Source organism: Vombatus ursinus, unplaced genomic scaffold (assembly GCF_900497805.2).
Source record: "Vombatus ursinus unplaced genomic scaffold, bare-nosed wombat genome assembly UNPS02014941.1, whole genome shotgun sequence".
Classification (NCBI taxonomy): Eukaryota; Metazoa; Chordata; class Mammalia; order Diprotodontia; family Vombatidae; genus Vombatus; species Vombatus ursinus.
The window spans coordinates 7,818,283-7,839,320 of record NW_020954719.1 but is presented as its reverse complement, the minus strand read 5'-3'; the positions used below and the strand labels follow the sequence as shown (position 1 = coordinate 7,839,320).

The 21,038-nt window shown below is 37.4% G+C and overlaps 1 protein-coding gene across 2 annotated transcripts in view; it reads left to right on the top strand.

Annotated features, from left to right (window-relative positions):
- LIMA1 (LIM domain and actin binding 1) overlaps positions 1-21,038 on the top strand; it is a 106,734-nt gene that overhangs the window by 77,385 nt on the left and 8,311 nt on the right. For both annotated transcript variants that reach the window (XM_027844368.1, XM_027844367.1), the window contains 5 exons: positions 1,918-2,002; positions 2,865-3,013; positions 8,756-8,863; positions 13,458-13,515; positions 15,512-15,621. In XM_027844368.1, the coding sequence (XP_027700169.1) occupies positions 1,918-2,002; positions 2,865-3,013; positions 8,756-8,863; positions 13,458-13,515; positions 15,512-15,621 (510 nt within the window). The remainder of the gene's footprint in view (positions 1-1,917; positions 2,003-2,864; positions 3,014-8,755; positions 8,864-13,457; positions 13,516-15,511; positions 15,622-21,038) is intronic.

Here is a 21,038-nt window from a genome sequence, read left to right as displayed (position 1 = left end):
AGAAAGAAACAATTCAAGTATTGTGGAAACACAGTCAGGATAACACAAAATTTAGCAGCTTGTACATTAAGGAACCGGAGGGCATGGAGTATGATATTCCAGAGGGCAAAGGAGATAGGACTGCAACCTAGAATCACCTACACAGCAAAACTGAGTATAATCCTTCGGGGTAAAAAATGGTCGTTCAATGAAATAGGGGACTTTCAAGCATTCCTCAGGAAAAGGCCAGAGCTGAATATAAAATTTGACTTTCAAATACAAGATCCAAGTGAAACATGGAAGAAGTAAACAGGAAAGAGAAATCATAAGAGACATATTAAGATTGAACTGTTTACATTCCTACATGGAAAGATGATATTTGTAACTCATGAGTCCTTTGTCAGTATTAGGGTAGTGGGAAGGAAAAAATTATATGTATGTATAGATAGATAGATAGGTAGATGGATAGATAGATAGAGGGCACAGGGTGAGTTGAAGATGGAAGGGTGATATATGGAAAATAAAATTAAGGGGTGAGAGAGGATTATATTGGGAGAAGGAGAAAGGGAGAAGTAGAATGGGGTAAATTATCTCACATGAAACAGACAAGAAAACAGTGGAGGGGAAATGGGGGTAGGTAAGAGGGAATGAGTGAATCTTATTCTCATAGGATTTGGGAATAACATACACAATGGGGTATGGAAATCTATCTTACCCAACAGGAAAAAAAGGGGGGAAGGGGACAAGAGAGCAGAGGATAGAGGGGAGGCCAGATTGGGGGAGGGGATAATCAGAGGCAAACACTTCTGAGGAGGGACAGGGTCAAAAGAGAGAATACCATAAATGGGGGGTAGGATAGGATGAAGGGAAATGTACTTAGTTTTTTACAACATGACTACTATGGAAGTGTTTTACATGACTACACATCTATAACCTGTATTGAGATGCTTGCCTTTTCAATGAGGGCAGGTGGGGAGGGAAGAAGGGAGAAAATTTGTAACCCAAAGTTTTAAAACCACATGTTAAAAATTTTTTTTAAAAATTTTTAAAAACTGGAAAAAAACAACTAATGATTTCAGCTTCTTAAATCGTGCTTGAGTTATCTGAGATTGAGGTTCTTTAGGTAGAGAACAACTAGTGTGGAATGCTATATACATTATCAAAGTTCTCATCCATTGATTTTCCTTTTCTTTGTTATAGAGGTGTGGGGGCAGGGAGGTCTCCAAAAAAATTTTTTTTAAAGTAAAAGGCACCAATAAAACTTTTCCCCCAGTTTTTAAAATTTTTTTCTTTTCTTTTTTTCTTTTTTGGTGAGGCAGTCAGGGTTAAATGACTTACCCAGGGTCACACAGCTAGTAAGTGTGAAGTGTGAGGCCAGATTTGAACTCAGGTCCTCCTGACTCTTAAGGCTGGAGCTCTATCCACTGTGCCACCTAGCTGCCCCTCACCCTGTTTAAAAAAAAAAAAAGGAATGAAATAAATGGCTTGTAATTTCCAGGGATCACTGGGGACCTGCTAGTTAATCTTGAAAACTGTATACCCAAGGTATCTGGGACTTAAAGCCTCTCATGTATGCTGGTTAGCTTTTATTACTAGAGGTGGCAATTGATTAGGCAGGGCACTGACCAAAGTTTTGGGAGCTGATGGTGGAATAGATTATTTACTTTATATACTTGCTTTCTTGTGCTGAATATCATTTTCAAGGACCAAAACGACTAAAATTAATTTTCTTAGATTCCTTAGTATATTCTGGTTTATTTGGCATCCATGATAATAATTATGTATTTTTTTCTCATAGTTATCGCATTTAACTCTTGCTAGGTTTCTAGACCAAACATAAGGAACTTGACCAGCAGCACCTGTACCTTTCTGAACATTAGATACATTATTCCTCATCTCTTCTGCAAAACTCATTCGTGAATTTTATTTTATAAATAGATTCTTTGGGACCAAAGCAGAAGTGCAGGTGGAAGAAGGATCTCTGAAAACTGCCTTTCTCTGGAAGACTTGGAAACTGGCCCTGGTAAGAAGACAATACCATGTGTGTAAGAGTTATTCAGGAAGTTCTAAATAGTAGTTAGACATTCAGGACTCCTGGCCAGCACTGTCACGGGAAAATGGCAGGGAAAAAAAATAGTTGACATTTATGTAGTGCTCTGTGGTTTGCAAAATTTTTTACATACGTTATCTCATTTGAAAAATCTGACTTGAAGGTTTGGGACGACAGGGACATAGACCATGCGGCCTTTGTTTACATTTAATATTTCTCTCCGATGACTTCTTTGTATTTTCAGACTTTTCATTTTTAAATTTTTATCCCTTAATTGCCGTGCCCTTTATTACAGTGTGTGTCAAAAGTCTGAACTGTGAATGCTACATGGCAATGTTGGTTTAGCCTCAAAGAACTTAATCACCAAAAGATTCACCAATATTCAGTCTCTAATGAACCTCCTTAGCAATTTAATGTGAATTGTATTTTATGTACTGTGCCTTTCAGAGTGCCAAAGGTGAGTATTATAAAAAACTTGCTAAAATTTAGTGCAACATTTAAAATATAATGTATTTAGTATAAGTTTAGTCCTTTGCAGGGTAAGGCATTTTCAAAGAAATGATTATTAAATGTTTATTAATTATCACTCAATGTAAGACAGAATAGGGAAAGGTGAAGCTTATATAAAAAACTTGTTTTTTAATATTAAGTAAGTGGGCAAATGGGATATTTTGTGGGTCACAAGTATCTTTCTGATTCCTTTCTTTGTACCTTTCGTAGAGAAAATTAATCGTTATATATAACAACATCTCAGAATTTAGAACCTTGAATTTACCACTAAAATGTGTTATTATTTTGCCTTGTAAAAAGGATGTTATTTATTTTACTTTTCCAGGTCAGTTGTCATCTTCTACATTTAGTTCAGACAAAAGTGAGAGTAAAAAAAGTCTAGAGATCCCTCGCCTTTCTGAAACGTCCATAAAAGACAGGATGGCCAAATACCAGGCAGCTGTGTCCAAGCAAGGCAATTCCACAAACTATACGGTATGTATCTTACATCATTTATCTTTTCAGCCATTTAGCATTCAACAAATATTTATTGAGTTCTGGAGCTACGAAACTCTTTAACAGACAAAAAATGTTTGTTGTGCTTTTTAAACCAGTTTGAAGCTCAGAAAAATAGGTACCTCATTTTTGTCTTAGCCACTGTAAAGTTGTATGTTTTATCTTAAGTATCCATTTTGCTGTAGGCATTTAAGGCATCCCTTTCCTGGGTTCCTACCCTGGAGTGATTTCTTTTTCTGCCTCAAGCCCTGGCTTCCTATTTTGTGTACAGTCTTCTTGAAATTACATTTAATCCACATTTAATCCATATTATGACCCTGACTCAGAACTTTCCTAGGTTTTGCATCCAGTATCTTCTTTGAAAGTTTTCCTGGATATTCTGATGAATTATCTCATTTGATATTTTCTTAGGTTCCTTGTGACTCATGGTGATTTTGTATAAGGGATGGGAAAAAATGGATAATAAAATAGGAAATGTTTTTAAGGAAAGGTGGAATACATATTTCATGTAATCACATTTTGTATGCACAACAACGTATTTTGTTTTAAAATACTTTATTGGTATAGTTTGTCTTTACATTACCTGCATTTACCACAGTATCCTTCCCCTTATCCCTCCTAGAGAGCCAACCCTTAAACAGAGGGAATTGTGAGAATTGTGTAAACCAAACTGACTCCATCAGCTGACTTGATTGTGGATCTAGCTCAGTTCTCTTTCTTTTTCATTATGGGTCTAATCCATTTTCTATCTTGTCAGAAAACTTTACTCAATTGTGGGACTTGTGAGAAAACTTTATTGCATTGTTTGAACCTAGCCCTGCACGGCTGGAAAGTTGAACCACCTCTACCTGTTGCTTGGAGGCCTTTAACAAAGGACCTAGGTTGTGCTGACCAGAAACCTAGTCAGATCTGAAGATTGACACAAGGAGTTTTCTCACAATTATAACATGTCAAGCAACCAACATGTCTTACCTGAAAATTGGCCCTGTACTGGTCAGTTAGTTCCTCTTGCCTCATTCCTTTGATTGAATACAGACACTAGGGGAAAAGGGGCCACCTCTTTTTCTGATTTCGGGGAAATGCACCTGTCCTTCCAACTGAGAAAGTCCCTAATCTTTCCTCTAATTAGAGATCATATTACCTAATCTTGGATCCTGGTTTATTTCCTGTTTATTGTTTTCTTTTAATACATAAAAATTTGTAGCCCCTTTATTTATGGGTCCAGTGCCAAGGTAAGGAGGCCTGGTCCCAATTTGTCATTCAATTGGCATGCATTGCATAATCAATCAATATGCTCAGAAGCTTGAATCTTTGTTTCCTCAGTTAATTTCAGATTTCACTTATCACATAACAAAGAAGGAAAAAGGACATGGGGGAAGAAGTTCAATAAAATTAATCAACATATCAAAAAAGTCTGACATTATATACTATGTTTCTCACTTATGGTCTCTTACCTCTGCAAAGAAGTGAGAAGTGGTTCCTCATATCTTTGAGCCATCACATTCAATTTCCATTGTTCTGTTATTATTGTTTTTATTTATATTGTCATAGTTGTTGTATTATATTGTTTTCCTGTTTTTTCTTCATTCTGCATCAGTTCATAGAAGTGTTTCCCTGATTCTTTATTTATCATATTCATAATTTCTTCTAGTACATCAATGTTCCATTGCATTCATGTACCATAATTCATTTAACCATTCCCTAATTGATGGGCATCTTAGTTGGTTTACATTCTGCGCCACCAAAAAAACCCTAAAAAGTACTGCTATAAATATTTGGTACATATGAGAACTTTCTTTTTTACAACAATGTATTATAAATAGAAATGAGTGTATTTATTGCATTTCATGAATTTTGTAGACCAAATTCCATTCTCCAGTAATTGGTCAAAGGAGATGAATAAATAATACCCAAAAGAAGAATCAGAAATTATTAATAACACATGAAAGACTCCTCCAAATCACTAATAATATGAGAAATGTGGTGGTCAGGAACTGAACCCACAATATCTCCAAGGTATGCCGTAGAAAACAATTTGGAATTATGCAAATAAGGTGATTAAAGTGTCCATACTCTTTGATCCAGAGATTCCACTGCTTGGCATATACCCTAAGGAGAATTCATTGATGAGAACTAAGTCCCCATAAACAGCAGTGTATCATAGCATCACTTTTTGTGATGGAAAAGAACTGGAAACCAAGAAGACGCTCATCTATTGGGTAATGATTAAACAAATTATGGCAAATAAATATAATGGAGTATTACTATGATGTAAGAAACAACAAATATACAGAAAAATATAGAGTATACAGAGAAACATAGAATGACTTACATAAACTGTTGCAAAATGAAGTAAGCATAATCAAAACAATATATTCAATGACTACAACAATGTAAATGAAAAGAACAACCACCAGGAAACAATAAAAAATTTATGTTACACAATTACAAAAAAAACAAGAATGGCCCTAAAGAGAGATATGAAAAGCTAACTCTCCCCCCCATTCCTTCGCAGAAGTGGGAGGTGCGTGGGTGTAGAACATTGAATATATTTTCATGTTTTTGTCAATGTATTGATTGTGGTATTACTGATTTTTTTTCTCTTCCTCTCTTTTTTCTTTAAAAAAAATTATATAGGATGACTCTTGGAGGGGGAGGGACATTAGAGGAAATTCAGGCCATAGAAAAAAAGATGAATTTATTTTAAAAATTCTATGTTATAAGGGATGGCTTTCTGGGGGGGAGGGCAGGACATTTAGAGAATTTAGAGGAAATTTAGGCAATAAGATATCAATAAACATTTTTTAAAAATGAATCAATAAACATTTATTAAGTACCTGTTATGTGCCAGGTACCATGCTAGGCACTGGGGTATAAAAAGAGGCAAAAGATGGTCCCTGCCCTCAAGGAGCTCACAATCTAAAGGGGGAGACAGCATACAAACGAGTATATACAAAGCAAGCTATATGCAGGATAAATAGAAAATAACTAACAAAGAGTAGATACTGAAATTAAAAGGGGTTGGGAAAGGTTTCCTGTAGAAGGAGAGATTTTAGTTGGTACTTAAATGAAGCCAGGGAGGCTCAGTAATCAGAGCAGAAGAGGGTGAGCATTCCAGGCGTGGAGGGTAGACAGAGAAAATGTGGCAGCCAAGAGATGGAGAATCTTGTTTGTGGAACAGCCCAGAGGCCGTGTCACTAGATCAAACAGCATGTGTCAGGGAGTAAGGTATAAGAAAACTGAAAAAGTAGGAGGGGACTAAGTTTTGAAGGGGTTTGAATGCCAAACAGAGCATTTTGTATTTGCTTCTGGAGGCAATAGAGATCCAATGGAATTTATAGAAAAGGGGGGGGGTGTGATGTGATTGGACCTGCACTTTAAGAAAATCACTTTGGTGTCTGAATGGAGAATGGATTGTAGTGGAGAGAGACTTGATGAAGGCAGACCCACTAGCAAGCTATTTCAGTAATCAAGGCATGAAGATGATGAGGTCTACACTAGAGTAGGTGCAGTGTCAGAGGTGAGGAGGTATATTCAAGATGTGTTACAAAGCCTTGTGAAATCTACAAGCCTTGTCAACAGATTGGATTTAGACGGTAAGAGATAATGAGGAATCCAAGATGACTCCTAGGTTGTGAGCCTGAGAGCCTGGGAGTATGGTGTTGCCCTCTACAATAATAAGGAAGACAGGAGGATGGGAAAGTTTAGGGAGAAAGATAATGAGTTCTGTTTTATTACCTACTATGTGCCAGGCACTGTGCTAGATGCTAGGAATATCAATACAAAGAATGAAACAGTCCCTACTCACAATCTAATAGGGGAAACAAGAAGTACGTATAAGAATATATATAGCACTAATGTAAAATTAATAAATATGAACATAGACAATTAGTTAAATACTAGGCAGTTTGGGAGGGAGGGAACTAGAAGTTGGGGAGATCAGAAAACCAGAAGATGCTGCTTGAGCTGTGCCTTAAAGGAGGAAAGAGACTCATGACTCAAAGGACTGGTGTCACAAAAATCTAGAGATGAGAGAATATCCAGAAGGATAGGACATCAGTTCAGATCTTAAAGGTATTTTTCATCACAGTATCTGCCATACTTTTTTTCATATCACATCCCATCATTAAAAAGTTTTTGATGAAGCATACTCCAAATCTGTATATTTACAAATTTTATATTTTTATATGTGTGTGTGTGTACACACACACACACACACACACACACACATCTATAGGGATTGATTTTATATATAATAGGAATTGAAATAAATGTAATTGTGTACGTATACCTATGTCCATTGTGAAACTCGCACAAAGAAGAGACATTTTAAAAGGATGAACTAAAATTGAAATAATATTTGGTCCTAGAGTGAACAGGAAAATTCATTGAAATTTACTACCTGTCTAGACTTGAATATCAATTTGGCAGCTGTGTGGAAGGTAGATTGGAATGAGGAAAAACTTGAGGCAGAGAGTCCAGTTAGGAGGCTATTGAAATCGTCCAGAGGAGAAATGATGAAGACCTGAACTAGGGTGGTGGCTGTTGAGTGGAGATAAAGAGATGAATATGAGAAATATTATAGAGGTAGAATCAACAAGACTTGGCAACTGATTGTCTGTGTGGGGTGAGAGAGTGTAAGGAATCAGGGAAGACAGTAAGGTTTACTAGAAGGATGGTGATATCTTTGCCAGAAGTTCAGGAGAGGAATTGCTTTTTTGGGGAAAGATAACATAATGAGATTTTGATGCTAATTACAAGTCACCAGTGCCTGTTCATCCAGTGTGACTCATTCTGTCCCATCAAAAATTAAAGGAGATAGGATTCACTATCCAGTGCCCCAGAAAACAGACCCCACCAAGCGTAATCTGGGGAACAACTGAATGTTACACAGGGTCACTGGGAACGAGTAGATCTTTATTTCACAGCTGCCAATATGGGTAGCCAGATGTTTTAACAGCCCTAATACTCAGAGCAGAAGAAAAGAGGAGGCCTGCAGGTGAGAAGGGAAGGAGAGCACTGGGTGATACTGGGTGAAGGGAAGAGGGGGAGGTTATTTGGGAGACAAGCCTGGTTGCCCACTGGGACCAGGTCAAGGCCTAATGAGAATATAGGTCTCCTACTTGAGGATCCCACTGTTATATCAAGTTGGACTGTTTTATGGAAACACTAGGTAGTTACTTTGTGGGAACTGATTTAAATTTCTTATTTAAAACATTTGAAAAAAAAGTTTGTTTTACAGTATCAGTAAACATTATCTTAGTAATTAAAAAATATATATCAACCCTGTCTCTCTTTCCAGGCCAGTCGTTTATGTATATGGTTAGTACATTTATTGATTGTTGGCATTTGGCATCTCCCTTTTCCTTGCTCCTGAATGGTCTTTTCTGACAAAATTCACAAACTTCACATTGCCAAGCTCTGCTGCCGAGAGTGTGAATCACAAGACCTTTGTGTGTGTGTGTTGATGTGTCTGTGTCCTAGTGAGCATCCTATTTAGACCAGTTTACAAACTCATAATTCTGAGGTATTTCCACAAAGCTGCTTTTGTAATTTCACTAACTTGTGAGAGTCAGGGGGCTGGGTGTGATTTGAAGCTGCTTGAAGGGTTTTTTGCTTTTGTTTTTTTAACATCACAAGTTTCTTTAGAAGAGAGTATGACTTGAAGGGAAAGGAGTATTAATAATATTTTTAAATACTTAAGTTATTTTTCTTTTATAGAATGAGCTAAGAAATACTGGTAATGAAATCAAAACCCATAAATTGGAGCAAAAAGAGAATGTTCCCCCAAGTCCTGAAGACTGTATCTCCCATCAGGAAGGAGAGAAGGTAGGTGGAATTGTCTGGTGTTCAGTTGCCAAGGAAGCATGTGTTCTAGATTAGACACTTAAAATTAGAAATAATTCAAACACTGTTGCTGTATAGTGTCTGGGAATTTGGTTGCAGCTGCCTGTACAAATCATCATTTTTTTCAAGTTACATACTTCAGTTGGTGATATCTGAAGTGTGATAATAAGTTATTCTCTTAGAGTCGAACAGGTAAAGTGAACATAACTGTGAAAACTCTTGTTTAGTTAGCTGATGTTTCAAAAAAAAAATCTGCTAGTTACTTTAAAAGATCTTAAGTCGTGATAGGAAATTGATAACTTCATGGAGTTTTTAAATTTTTCATCTCTTACATGGTTTGAGTGCCTACTGTTTGCAAATCTCTAGATTAATGACTTTGTTCTAGTATTAGTTATATTTAACTTAACAGATCATCTCTACTATACGATACTTGTTTCTATTGTTTTGGTCTTCTGAACTCTCAGCATCACAAATTTGAAATGAGATGAGGAAAAGGCTTTTAAACATATTAAAGTAGTTGGTTGGTCTTATGAGAAATCATCATATAAATTAACACCCTTGGCACGATTCTTTCCTAATCTGACTAGAAGGTGGAGATTCTGAAAATTAGTCTGAGTGTTCAAGTCAGAGGGAGCTTTAGGGATCATCCTGATCTCCTTCATTTTATAGATGAAGAAACTGAAACCCAGAGAGAAGGAAATAACCAAGCACTTCAGTTGACCCTATGACCAATTTTATACTTCCATCTTGCTTTCATAACTTATTAAATTCTGGAATGCTGAGCTGAATTACGTCATCAGAAAATTTTATATAATTTATTATAATGAAACATTAGTACAGTTGATCACAAAATAAGAGAGTAGATGAGGAGGGAGGGATGAAGATAATAGATATTGTCCAAGCTTATACTGCAGTTTTGTAAACAATCAGCAGTCTCAGAACTTCTTTCATTCTTCCTTTTGACCATCTGCCCCAAATGCTATTTACAACCACATAAACCATGTTTGAATTTTAACTTGTTACAGAAGGATGCTGATCTTGGAATAAAGGATGAAGCACAGCATTTCATTTTTTACTTCTTCCTTTCTCCTGAGTATACCTACATCTTGCTCTAATAAAATGTTTAAACAAAATCTTCTAGCTTGACATTCCCTGCAAGGAAGTCATAGACTTGGATATGCAATATGATATCAGGGATTGGTATTAAGGTTTTGCTGTACGATCAAGATTAAATTAAAGGAAACAGAGAACACTGTAAGGTGGGTATAGCTATTGATTAGCCAAAATCAAAGAGTTACCTACTGTGTCTGCATTCCCTTATCAGAGAATGAACAATTTTACCAAGAAATCCTGCCTCAGTCAGCAAAGCAATTTAATGTGTTGCACCTGATAAGTGAAGAGTACACCTAAGTTACACTCACAGGTCAGGTCCCCTGGAGGTTGAGTACTCTGCCAGGTTCAAAATTTTCTGTGAGCTGGCAGTCCTAAAAGCTAGAATTTGTCAGCCCCCACTGATGGATTTACCTTTTGAAAGCCACATGACACAGTTATTTCAATGTAAAGGCATTTAATGAAATGGCATAATAGGAAGACTTACAACAAAAGCATTCCCCCATTAACTAGGAAGCATGCTCCTACATATACACCATTAACAGGAAGACTGATCAAATATAGAAATTGTAAATATTTCCACATAGGACATGAGGAACATACATGGAAGAGCAACTGAACATCTGTGCTGTTGCAGGACTACTCGTGTCCTCTAGTGATTCTTCTGTGCTGCTCCTTGCTGAGTGAAACATCTTGGCTGAGCAAATTTTTTCAACAGGGTCCACAGGGCCTACTCTCTTATACTGTCAATTGGCCTTAGCTTCCATCATCTCCAGCTTCTTGACTAGGACACTGCTGTGTTCTTTCAGAAGGAATTAGAACCTCTAGGACCAACAGGAATTCCTCCCAGTTCAGATCCCTCAGAATCTTGGCTCTGAAGACTGCAATCTCCCAAACAACAGGATCCCAACTCCAAGCATCAAGCTTTTCCCCTTCCCTCTTTCTCCCTTCCCTTGCCTTCTCTTTACCTCTCTTTCCTCCCTCTCTCTTAGTCTCCCTCCACCTTTCTCTCCATAGCAGATTGGGGTTCAGGGGTTCAGGAAGCAATGTTCTTGAATTCCTCTCAGGCTACATTCAAGCACATGTTCCCTACAGCCATTTGCCTGTACTGCAGTGCAAGATACCATTGCCACAGGGTATAAAAGAATTCCCTTACTGCAGTGAGGGCCCAATTAAGATTATGTGGCATAAATTTATAGTGGATGCAGTCAGCATGATTTTGTGGCTTTCTCCAACTCCATTCGGCAACATACAAATAGGAATGAAGGTGGCAAATGGTGAGAATAATCTAAGCTTATTTTGGCAAGGCATAATCAGTAGGTGATAAAACATGGGAGCAAGGGATTTGAGTATAGAGAATAGTATAGAGTTGAACTGAATCAGTTAGGGGTCAAGATGGTGAAGGAAGGAGAGTGAAGCCAGTGCAAAGGTGATAACCTGGGAAAGAATTGAGGGTTGGAGGGATTAGAGGTCGTTGTGAGGACAAAGAATAAGGTTCGGGGTTGTAAGGTATTTGTAAAGGTAGAACAATAAAAGGTTATGATCAGAAAAAGGAATTTCTGAGTTTATGAATATGGAAGTACAGTTATCCCTTCCACATCGCAGGGGTTAAGAGGTACAGTGCCCCCACAATCTGAAAAATCCGCGTGAAGTTTTTTGGGCCTTCATACCAAGAAAAAGTCTGAATTTTTTCTTTTTCTTTTATGAGATATTAACAGGACCTTATTGTAAAGTTTGGATTAAGTATTTGGTCATAGCATCCATACCATTCCTGTCAGCTTCCATACTTGTAATGGACAAAGTTAGTACTTAACCATATACCCATGTAAAAGTTATCTCATAGCAACTGGTCTGCCTTAAAGGAAGCTGACTATTTAGAATCTGAAAAAAAAATTTTTTTTAGTGCTAAATTTTCTACAGCAGATACACACTAAGGCATCCTCCAAGATGGAGATTCTGAATGAGAGTCACTGTGCAGTGCTATAGGGGCATCCCAAAAGAGATGGTCAAAATACCATTACTGATGGTAGGGGAGGAAAGAGAAATCCCCTTCCTCCTCTTGTACTCATCTTACAATCGAGTCCTTGAGAGTTGAGGAGTTCCTGCAAAGCTCACTCCTCAAGTTCACTGTCTTATCTACAGAGGGTGTACAAAAGCTTACTTTTTGTAAACAACTAGGTGGTTCAGTGTATAAAATGCTGAGCCTGAAGTCAGGAAGACCTGAGTTCAAATCCAGCCTTAGACACTAGCTCTGTGACCTTGGGCAAGTCACTCTGTTTGCCTCAGTTTCCTCAGTTAGAAAATAGGAGTGACAATAATAGCACCTACCTTCTTGGATTGTTGTGAGGATCGAATGAGATCGTATTTGTAAAGTGGTTAGCACAGTGCCTGGCACAAATAGGTGCTTAATAAATTCTTGTTCTTTTCTCCTTTTGAAGGCAAAAGGGGCATGGTTAATGTTCAGCTAGCCAATCAGTGGAAGTTCTCTGGTCTATGTTTTTTCAGTAGTTTTCTTCCAATGACCAAAATCTTATAATATAAATCAGGATGTTTAGGAAACCTCCCAAATTTGAGGAGGTGCTGCCCTGTTCTTAGTTTGACAGCCTCTTGCCTGGGATTTCAATCCTTCACATATAAATGGAAAAGCATGATTTGGGGAGTTAACATACTTAGACCTTAACATAGATCTAAGACTAAGTTTGTTAAGGGCTGAAGGATGGTTCTGTTTTGTTGTTTAGAGCATATGATATCTGAGAAGCAGAAATACTTGTTTTTAATAAGAAGTCAAACTAGTCACCTCAGTCAAAAGCTGCAACTTCTCACCTAAAATAAACTAGCAAAAACATTGAAGGGATATAGTAAACTTGTTCCTTCTATAGTAACAATTCTCTTTCTTTTTTTTTTAATTTATTTTTTATTTTTAGGCAATTGGGGTTAAGTGACTTGCCCAGGGTCACACAGCTAGTAAGTGTCAAGTGTTTGGTCTGTGGTCGGATATGAACTCAGGTCCTTCTGACTTCAGGGCCAGTGCTCTATCCACTGTGCCACCTAGCTGCCCCAACAATTCTCTTTCTTAAGAATGCTTTTAATTACAGTTGGGGAGTTAGGAATAGCAGATACGAAGATTTTTGATATTGGATAACTTTATTCTCATTTTTGGAGAGACTATGGTAGCCTTTCTCGTTCACTCCATCCCTTTATAGAGCTATGGCATAGGGGATCTTTTACAGAGGGAGATGATATACACTTCTGTCAGCTGAACGCAATCTGTTTCTAACTTTCTTGTGTAATTGAAATGCACATTAATGGCCTCATAAAATATATTTTGCTGCCTCTTATTTAAATGCTCAGCTGTTCTGTTGCCTGTTACTTCCCTCAGGCAGTCAGTGACTTACTGGAGTCAGCAGGTTTTAATAGCAGTTCCCTCTTTCTTTTTAATGTGATTCATAATTTTCTTTTGTTGTAGATTCCAGCAACTGAAAACAGTCTGACATTCCATTCCAACGTTACTGAAGATGGCTCCTGTAAGCATTCACTCTTAGATCTTGCAGTTTGGAGGGTGAGGTATTCGCTTTGTGTGCCACACTTGAGCCAGGATTATCCATATTACTTATTGGCTTTCAGGAAGTAGCAGCTGGTGTCTTGCTTACGACCAGCAATTAGTTGATCAAATAACAGAATTGTAGGGAGTAATGCCTGAAAAATACCTCATGCTTAACCCATGAGGTGGGGAACAGTTGTTTAAATTTAGCTTGACTTGAAGGATAAAAGAAATACTTTTAGTGCTATTATCATTAAAATCTTCCTTTTTTGGTGCCAAATATTTTGATGATTAAGTATAACTTGATTATGAAATTATTTTTCTGTTTAAATTTTTCCTTTTTTGTGTGTGTTTAAATTTTTTCAAGAAACAGTATTTCACATGGAAATGATATACAAGTTTATAGTTTTTAATTAATCTTTTCCTTAGTTATCTAAATGTATTCTCTCACCTCCAAATCAAGTTTAAGGTTTTTGTTGTTGCAGTACTGTTTTAATTAAATCTATTCTGATTTTTGTGTGTTTGGAGTCATTCTGAAGCTAAAGACTCCAAGAAATGAAAACTTTCTGGTTTGACTTAGTTTCTACTTTATCCATTGATTCTGAATTTCCAAGGTATAAAATATTTCAGTTGCCCAGTTTAATTCAATACAGTGAACACAGAATATTTCCTAAGGGATAGAGAGAATCATATAAGATAAGAGACAGTTTTGATTAGATAAAATTTAAAAGTTTTTGCACAAACAAAATAAATACAACTGAAATTAGAGGAAAAATCAACTGCCCAAAAACAGTCTGTGGCAAGTTACTCTGATAAAGATCTTATTTACAATATATATAAGGAATTTATTAAAATTCATAATAATAGTCATTCCCCCAATTGATAAGTGGTCAAAGAATATGGATAGTACGTTTTCAAAAGAAGAAATACAACAGCCATATGAAAATGTGCTCCAAATCACTAGTAATTAGAGAAATTAAAGCAACTCTGAGGCTCTACCTGACAGCTGTCAGACTGTCAAAGATGACCAAAAAAAAAGGGAAAATAGCAAATGTTGGAGGGACTTCAGGAAAAAAGGCACATTAATGCATTGTTGGTGGAGCTGTGAATTGTTTTTAGTCATTCTGGAAAGCAAGTTGGAACTCTGCTTCAAAATTACTAAATCGTTCATACCCTTTGACCTACCAATAGCAGTACTAGGCTTATGTCCCCAAAAAAATCAAAGGGGAAAAGGGCCCGTGTGTATAAAAATAAGTATAGCAGCTCTTTTTGAGGGCGCAAAAATCATCATTGTGGGAATGGTTGAAGAAATTCCGGCATATGAATGTAATAGAACAATATTGTGCTATAAGAAATAATGGAAGGAGCATTTTCAGAGAAACCTAGGGAAACTTATATAAACCATTGGAAAGTGAAGTGAGCAGAACCAGGAGAACAGTTTATATAATAATGACAACATTGTTAAAAAAAAAAACCAAATAGCTCTGAAACACTTAAGAACTCTGAGCAATGAAATTGGAAGAGAAAGAAAATAAATTTTTGTTAATTAAAAAAATAAATTTAAAAAAAGATGAAGGGGATCTTTTTAGTGAAGCTTGGGAAAGAGATGTTTATGAACTGATGCAGAATAAAGGAAGCAAAACCAGGAGAACAATTAGATAACAAAAACTATACAACTTTGAAAGTCTTAACCCTGATGAATGCATTGACCAGCCATCATTACAGACGAGTGATGATGAAGCATGCTGCCCACCTCCTGGCAGAGAAATGGTAGACTCAAGATGTTTTGCTTGATTATGCACATTTGTTATAAGGATTTTGTCTTTTTTTTTTCTCAATTAGGGAGGGGGACAGCTGGGAGGGAGAGAAAATAAATGTTTGTAAGTTGAAAAAATGAAGATAAATAAAATTTACATAAAAAATTCATTGAGGAATAAAAATAAAAACATTTTATTTCCTGTTCTCCATAATTGGACTAGGTAACTCCCAGAGTGAAAGTGAAATCCAAAAACCTGTACATCTCAAGCAGCAAAGTCTGGACTCTAGAGCTGCTAGCCATACAGAAAGTTCTCTACCTAAAGCAACGAAGGTATAGTAACTATTTATTTCTAAGGTATTGTAGCAATTAATAAGTAAAGCCACTTACTTATTCCTTAACTGTAATCTCCAAGGCTGGTTTATTTTTTTCTCATGATAATAATAGCTCATGTTTATACAGTGTTTTGTAGTGATGCCAAGTTCTAAATAAGAATATTTTTTATCATTCAGCTTTCCCAGAAAATCTTGTATCTTCTGCCTAGGTGTTAGTGCCAAGAGCTGGAAGTGTATCTTATAAGCCTAATACAAAAGAGTCACAAATTCTTAAAGCCAAAGTTGCTTTGTTTTTTAGAAAATAACAAAAAAACCAAAAAATTTATGGTAAGTTGTGATTATTTAAAAGGTTTCTGATTCTCTTGTTTTGAAAACAATCCTCAATCTCTAGTGATCCTTAGCTTCTAAGGTTCATTTTTGATCTGTAGGAAATTCCAAATTTAAAATTGAGTCGTTTCCCCCCCTAAATAAGTCTTTACCATTGTAGGAAATATAACACCACACCCAAATATTATATGTTGTGGAAGAGAATTAGTGTAGTGGCTGGCTTAGCAGTAGTTATTATTTTATTCAACACATCCATTGGGTACCTGTTATGTTCAAGGCCCTGCCAAGAATGAAGTTGTCTAAGAGCACAGTCTCATCTTCTAAAGAGCTTGTAATATCAAGTCTGGTAGGTGCCAAGCAGGCACAAATACTGTACCCGTCCAGCAAAATGTTTGATGAGCGAGCCCATCACCTCCAGAATCAAATCAAATCTTCTGGTCTTTAAAGCTCTTCACATCCTGGTTCCTTCCTCCCTTCCCTGTCTTCTCACACTTTACTGTGTGATGCAGCTATATTAGCCTGCTTGCTATTCTTCAAACAATACACGCCATTTCAGTCAATCAGTCAGTAAATAATAAGCACCTTCTGTGTGCCAGGCATTGTGGCACACTGTGTATAAAAGTCTCTGTTCTCAGAGAGCTCACAGTCTGATGGGTGAGATGATATGTAAGCAACTATATTTAGACAAGCCATAGACAGAATAAATTGGAAATAATCAACAGAGGTCACTAGAATTAAGAATTGGGAAATGCTTCTTGTAGAAGGTAGAATTAGCTGAGACTTGAAGGAAACCAGGAGCAGGAGACAATGAGGAGGGTGCCTAAGGAAAGGCCTGGAATACTCTTCATCTTTGTCTCTGCCTCCTGGATTCCTTCAAGACCCAGATCAAATCCTGCTTCTCCAAGAGGCTTTCCCAAATTCCACCCTCCAGGCAGTCTCTAGACTCTAGGAGCTTTCATTTTAATAAGGGGAGGGACACATAATTTGGCTGGGTTTAGTTTGGTTTAGTTTGGAAAATTACCTAGAGAAGTGGAACCTTAGGGAAGTAGATTGACTCACTCTTCCTAGAAGCAATTGGTAGTATTGATTTCTTTAGAATTCCAGAACTGAAGAGTAGAGGGAAGTGTGGTCCCCAGGGGAAGGACTGTGCAGAGGTAGGCATCTGACAGCAGAACAGCCAACTGACAAGAAGACAGCGGGGAGAATAAAGTGAAACAGACAGCTGTTCAGCCTGAAAAAGGACCACAGAAGACTGCAAAAAGATCTCCGATCTGGGTGTCAAGTTGTCTGGGGAGAAGATGGCTGAAGAATGAAAAGTATCTCCGAAGGCCTCAGTTCAGGCTGAAAGAATACTAAACTGCGAGTCAGGAACCCTGGATTCTGGTCCCTGCTCTGATACTAAATCTGGGCCTCTGTTTCTTTCTTTGCCAAATGTGGGAGCTGGATAAAGTGGTCTAAAGACCACTAGGTTCTTTCTAGCTCTAACAGCTTGTGGGTTTATCAGATTTGGCCTCCCTTTGACTTCAACTCAGCTCAGCCAATAAACATTTATTAAGTACCTACTATGTGTCAGGCATCATCCTAAACCCTGGGAATAGCAGCTAAATGAGCCTTCCTCTGTAAGCTTGAGCAGTTTACTTCTTTCTGAGGTCTAGGTTTCTTCTTCTGTAAAATGCAGCTGGATTAGACTATCCCCAAGGTCCCTTCCAGCTCTAACATTTTGTTATGAGGGTTTGGGGTGGGTTTGTTTCAAGTTCTCTTTCAGTGCCCCCTCCCCACAAGGGGAAGCCTCTTTGTTCTAGGGCAGGAGTCCTTAATCTTTTTTGTGTCATGGACCCTTTTATCAGTCTGTTGAAGCCTAAATACCCCTTCTCAGCATAATGTTTTAAATTAATTAAAGGAAATGCTAAACTTAAGTTGAAGGTTAGTGAAATATCAAAGATAGTTTTTTTTCTTATCCAACTTCACAGGCCCCCTGAAATCTATCCATGGATCCCTTGGGGGTTCATGGACCCCAGGTTAAGACTCCCTGCTTTAGAGCAGTGGTATCCAGCTCAAATAGAAATGGATTTCTGCAGCCATATTGACTTAGAAAACCACAAATTAACATTATCTATGTTATATTGTATTTTTAAAATTTTGTTAAACATTTCCTAATTACATTTTAATCTAGTTGTGGAGGTTTGACACCTCTGCTCTGGAGTTTACCATCCTCCCCAATAATCAGGCTTCTTAGATGCTAACTGGAAAGAAACAACTAACCTTAATTCCAAGTTATCAAAAATAATGATGTACCAAGGACTGTGTCTCCTCCTATCACTTTCACCAGGTTTTGGTTAGTGATGCCCTAACTACAAAAAATTCTGGCAATAACAATTGCTGTCACTAAGATGTGCAAAGTACCCTTGCATTAGGGAGGGAAGTGCCTCAGGATGAACTGGTTTCTCAGCCCAACTCCATTCCTCCAGGCCTTTTGTTACGAATTCAGAGCAGAGATTCTTCTTTCCACTTCTCTAACATTCCTAAAGCTGGTCAGTTGAAATAAATTTGGCCAGTCCCTTCACCTTGCTTTGGGACTTTCTATAATACCATAGAGAAAGGATAGGTTATACGTAGCTACCCTTCACCACGACCATGTTAGTCCTTGATTTGTGGGTCTGTTCTCAAACTTGGGGTTCTGTATTCAGACTAGATTGAAGCAGCCCAGCTGTCTGTGCTTTCAGGCCAGAGTCTAAAGCCTTCTCCTGTAAATAGACCACAGTCTAGGATGTGAATCCTATTTAAAGCTGCTGGTGCTACTTAGCACTGTTAACATTTACTGCTTGCTTTATGAACCATTACTGATTTTTCATCACAGCTCCAGTAAGAAACAAGCTCACTTTATAGGCATAATACAGCTAAGAATAACTGGTTCTGTAATAGGTGTTTGTTGAAGACCCTTTCGATCACTGAATTTTCTTTGTCTATGGAATTTTATGTAATTAAAATGAAAGTTATTTGTCAAGAAAAATGTTTCTGTTACCCCAAAACCATTCCTTGATTGTCTATGACTGTACTTAGGATCTTTATGTTGGGGGCTTAGCATATAGTATTTGACATCCTAAAAAAAGAAAAAAGTACATATTTTTTCCTCTTAAGGATTGGAAGCATTTATCAACATTCTGTGGTTCATTAGATTATTTATTTAGAGAAATTACTCATCATGTAAAGGTCACAGATTCAGTCTTCATAAGGGCTAATTAGTTTTCTCCTTTTCCATGACCATACAATGCACTCTTTTTCCACTGTTACACATTTTTGAAAATGTGTAACAGTGATCACAAGGGGAACAGAATGGTGATGGATCCGTATAAATCCATCATTACTATTGGAAAAACAAATATATACCCAATCATATCAGTTGTGATTCATATGTATGTGGCATTAGTTTAGAACATTGGTTATGTACTTATTACTTCACTTAATCTCTTGAGTGTTTTCTATGTTTTGGAGTTTGGAATAGTGGAACACAAAGAAATTAATATAGCTTCTCTAAAACCAAACAGCAGAATGATGACAGAGTAGGGTCAGGCAGGGTAGAGTGAAAAGAGCACCGACTCTGGGTCAGAAGACTAGGGCTCAAATTCTATCTCTGCTATTTTCTGTGTGACCTTCAACTAACCTCTCTGGGCTTTAGCTTCCTCATCTGCAAAATGAGTAGATTGGACCAAATGGCCTCTGAGGTGCTTGAGGCGGCTAGTGGTAGAATGGATAAAATGCTAGTCCTGGAGTCTGGAAGACCCAAATTCAAATCCAACCTCAGATCCTTATTAGCCGTGTGACCCTGGGCAAGTCATTTAACCCTTATTTGCCTCAGTTTCCTCAACTGTAAAGTGAGGATAATGGTACCTATCTCCCGAGATTGCTGTGAAGATCAAATGAGATAATAGCTTGGCACATAGGTGCTGTATATAAACGCTTATTCCCATTGTCTTTCCTCCTTATCGCTTCCTTTTCTAGACCTGTGAACCTATGGTCTTTTCTTTTCCCACAAAGAAACACATTTTATTCTGGAATTTCTATATTTTTAGGTTGTATAGAATATTCATCTGGAAGTCAGAATTTGAAGTTTTTAATTACAGTTCTACTCTTAACTGTGTGAACTAAAGTCACTAAACTTTGTTATGCTTTATATGTAAAACAAAGATTATAATACAGTCTCTTACCTGCTGTTTTAAAAGTAAAGAAAATAATATTTAACATGAGCAATGTCTTAAAGATTGCTTTGCCAGACAAAAAGAGAAGAAGGAAGGGTGCAAGTTCACCATAGCAACAATGACTTCTGGGTATTGATTATGTTCACTTTCGTCCAAATGGATATGGGAGCGATTAGGGAAAGTGGCTAACTGGGTCAAAGACAAAAAACTGGAAGCAGTAGCAGCAACCACGTATACCGACTGGACACTGACCCACGTGGTGCATATACAAGGCAGAACACCCTGAGCTATATGGAAGTACTAGGAACTCTTACAGAGAAAACCCCTCTATAAACTCCAGATTGTAATGTACCCTGATTGCTACAAACTTAGGCAGTGATTAAATAGGAGTTCCTTAGTTAACTGTGTTATCTGGCCATGTCGAGAAGATCTGTGTTGTCAGCTATTCAATGCTGAAAGTATTTGGTGATCGGAAGAAATGACTTTTCATTCCTATGGTCATAGGCATCATTAAAAAGAAAGTTGTTGTAGTTAGATGTGGGAGATAGTTTGACACTAAATAACTGTTAAGAAGGCACTACTGGTCTGGGTACATTCTCATAACAGCAGCATCTCTTTAAGTACAAAACTCTGAGTGATTGGAATGAGAACCTATCTAGTTAAGTGGCATTAATTTTAAAAACAAGGAAAAAATGTTATTCCTGGATGAGTCCCTACCTCCATGTATTTAGTGTAGTTGCAAGCAAAGGGCTCCCAGTGCACCAGATGCTGTGTATTCATTGAAGGTTGTTACTATTTGTCTCTTCCAGCTTCTGTTTCCTGCTCCTGGTACCTAATTTCTGTTCCTGCCTTCTGCTTTCCTCCTAATGTGAGCTCAACTTGCAACTTTCTC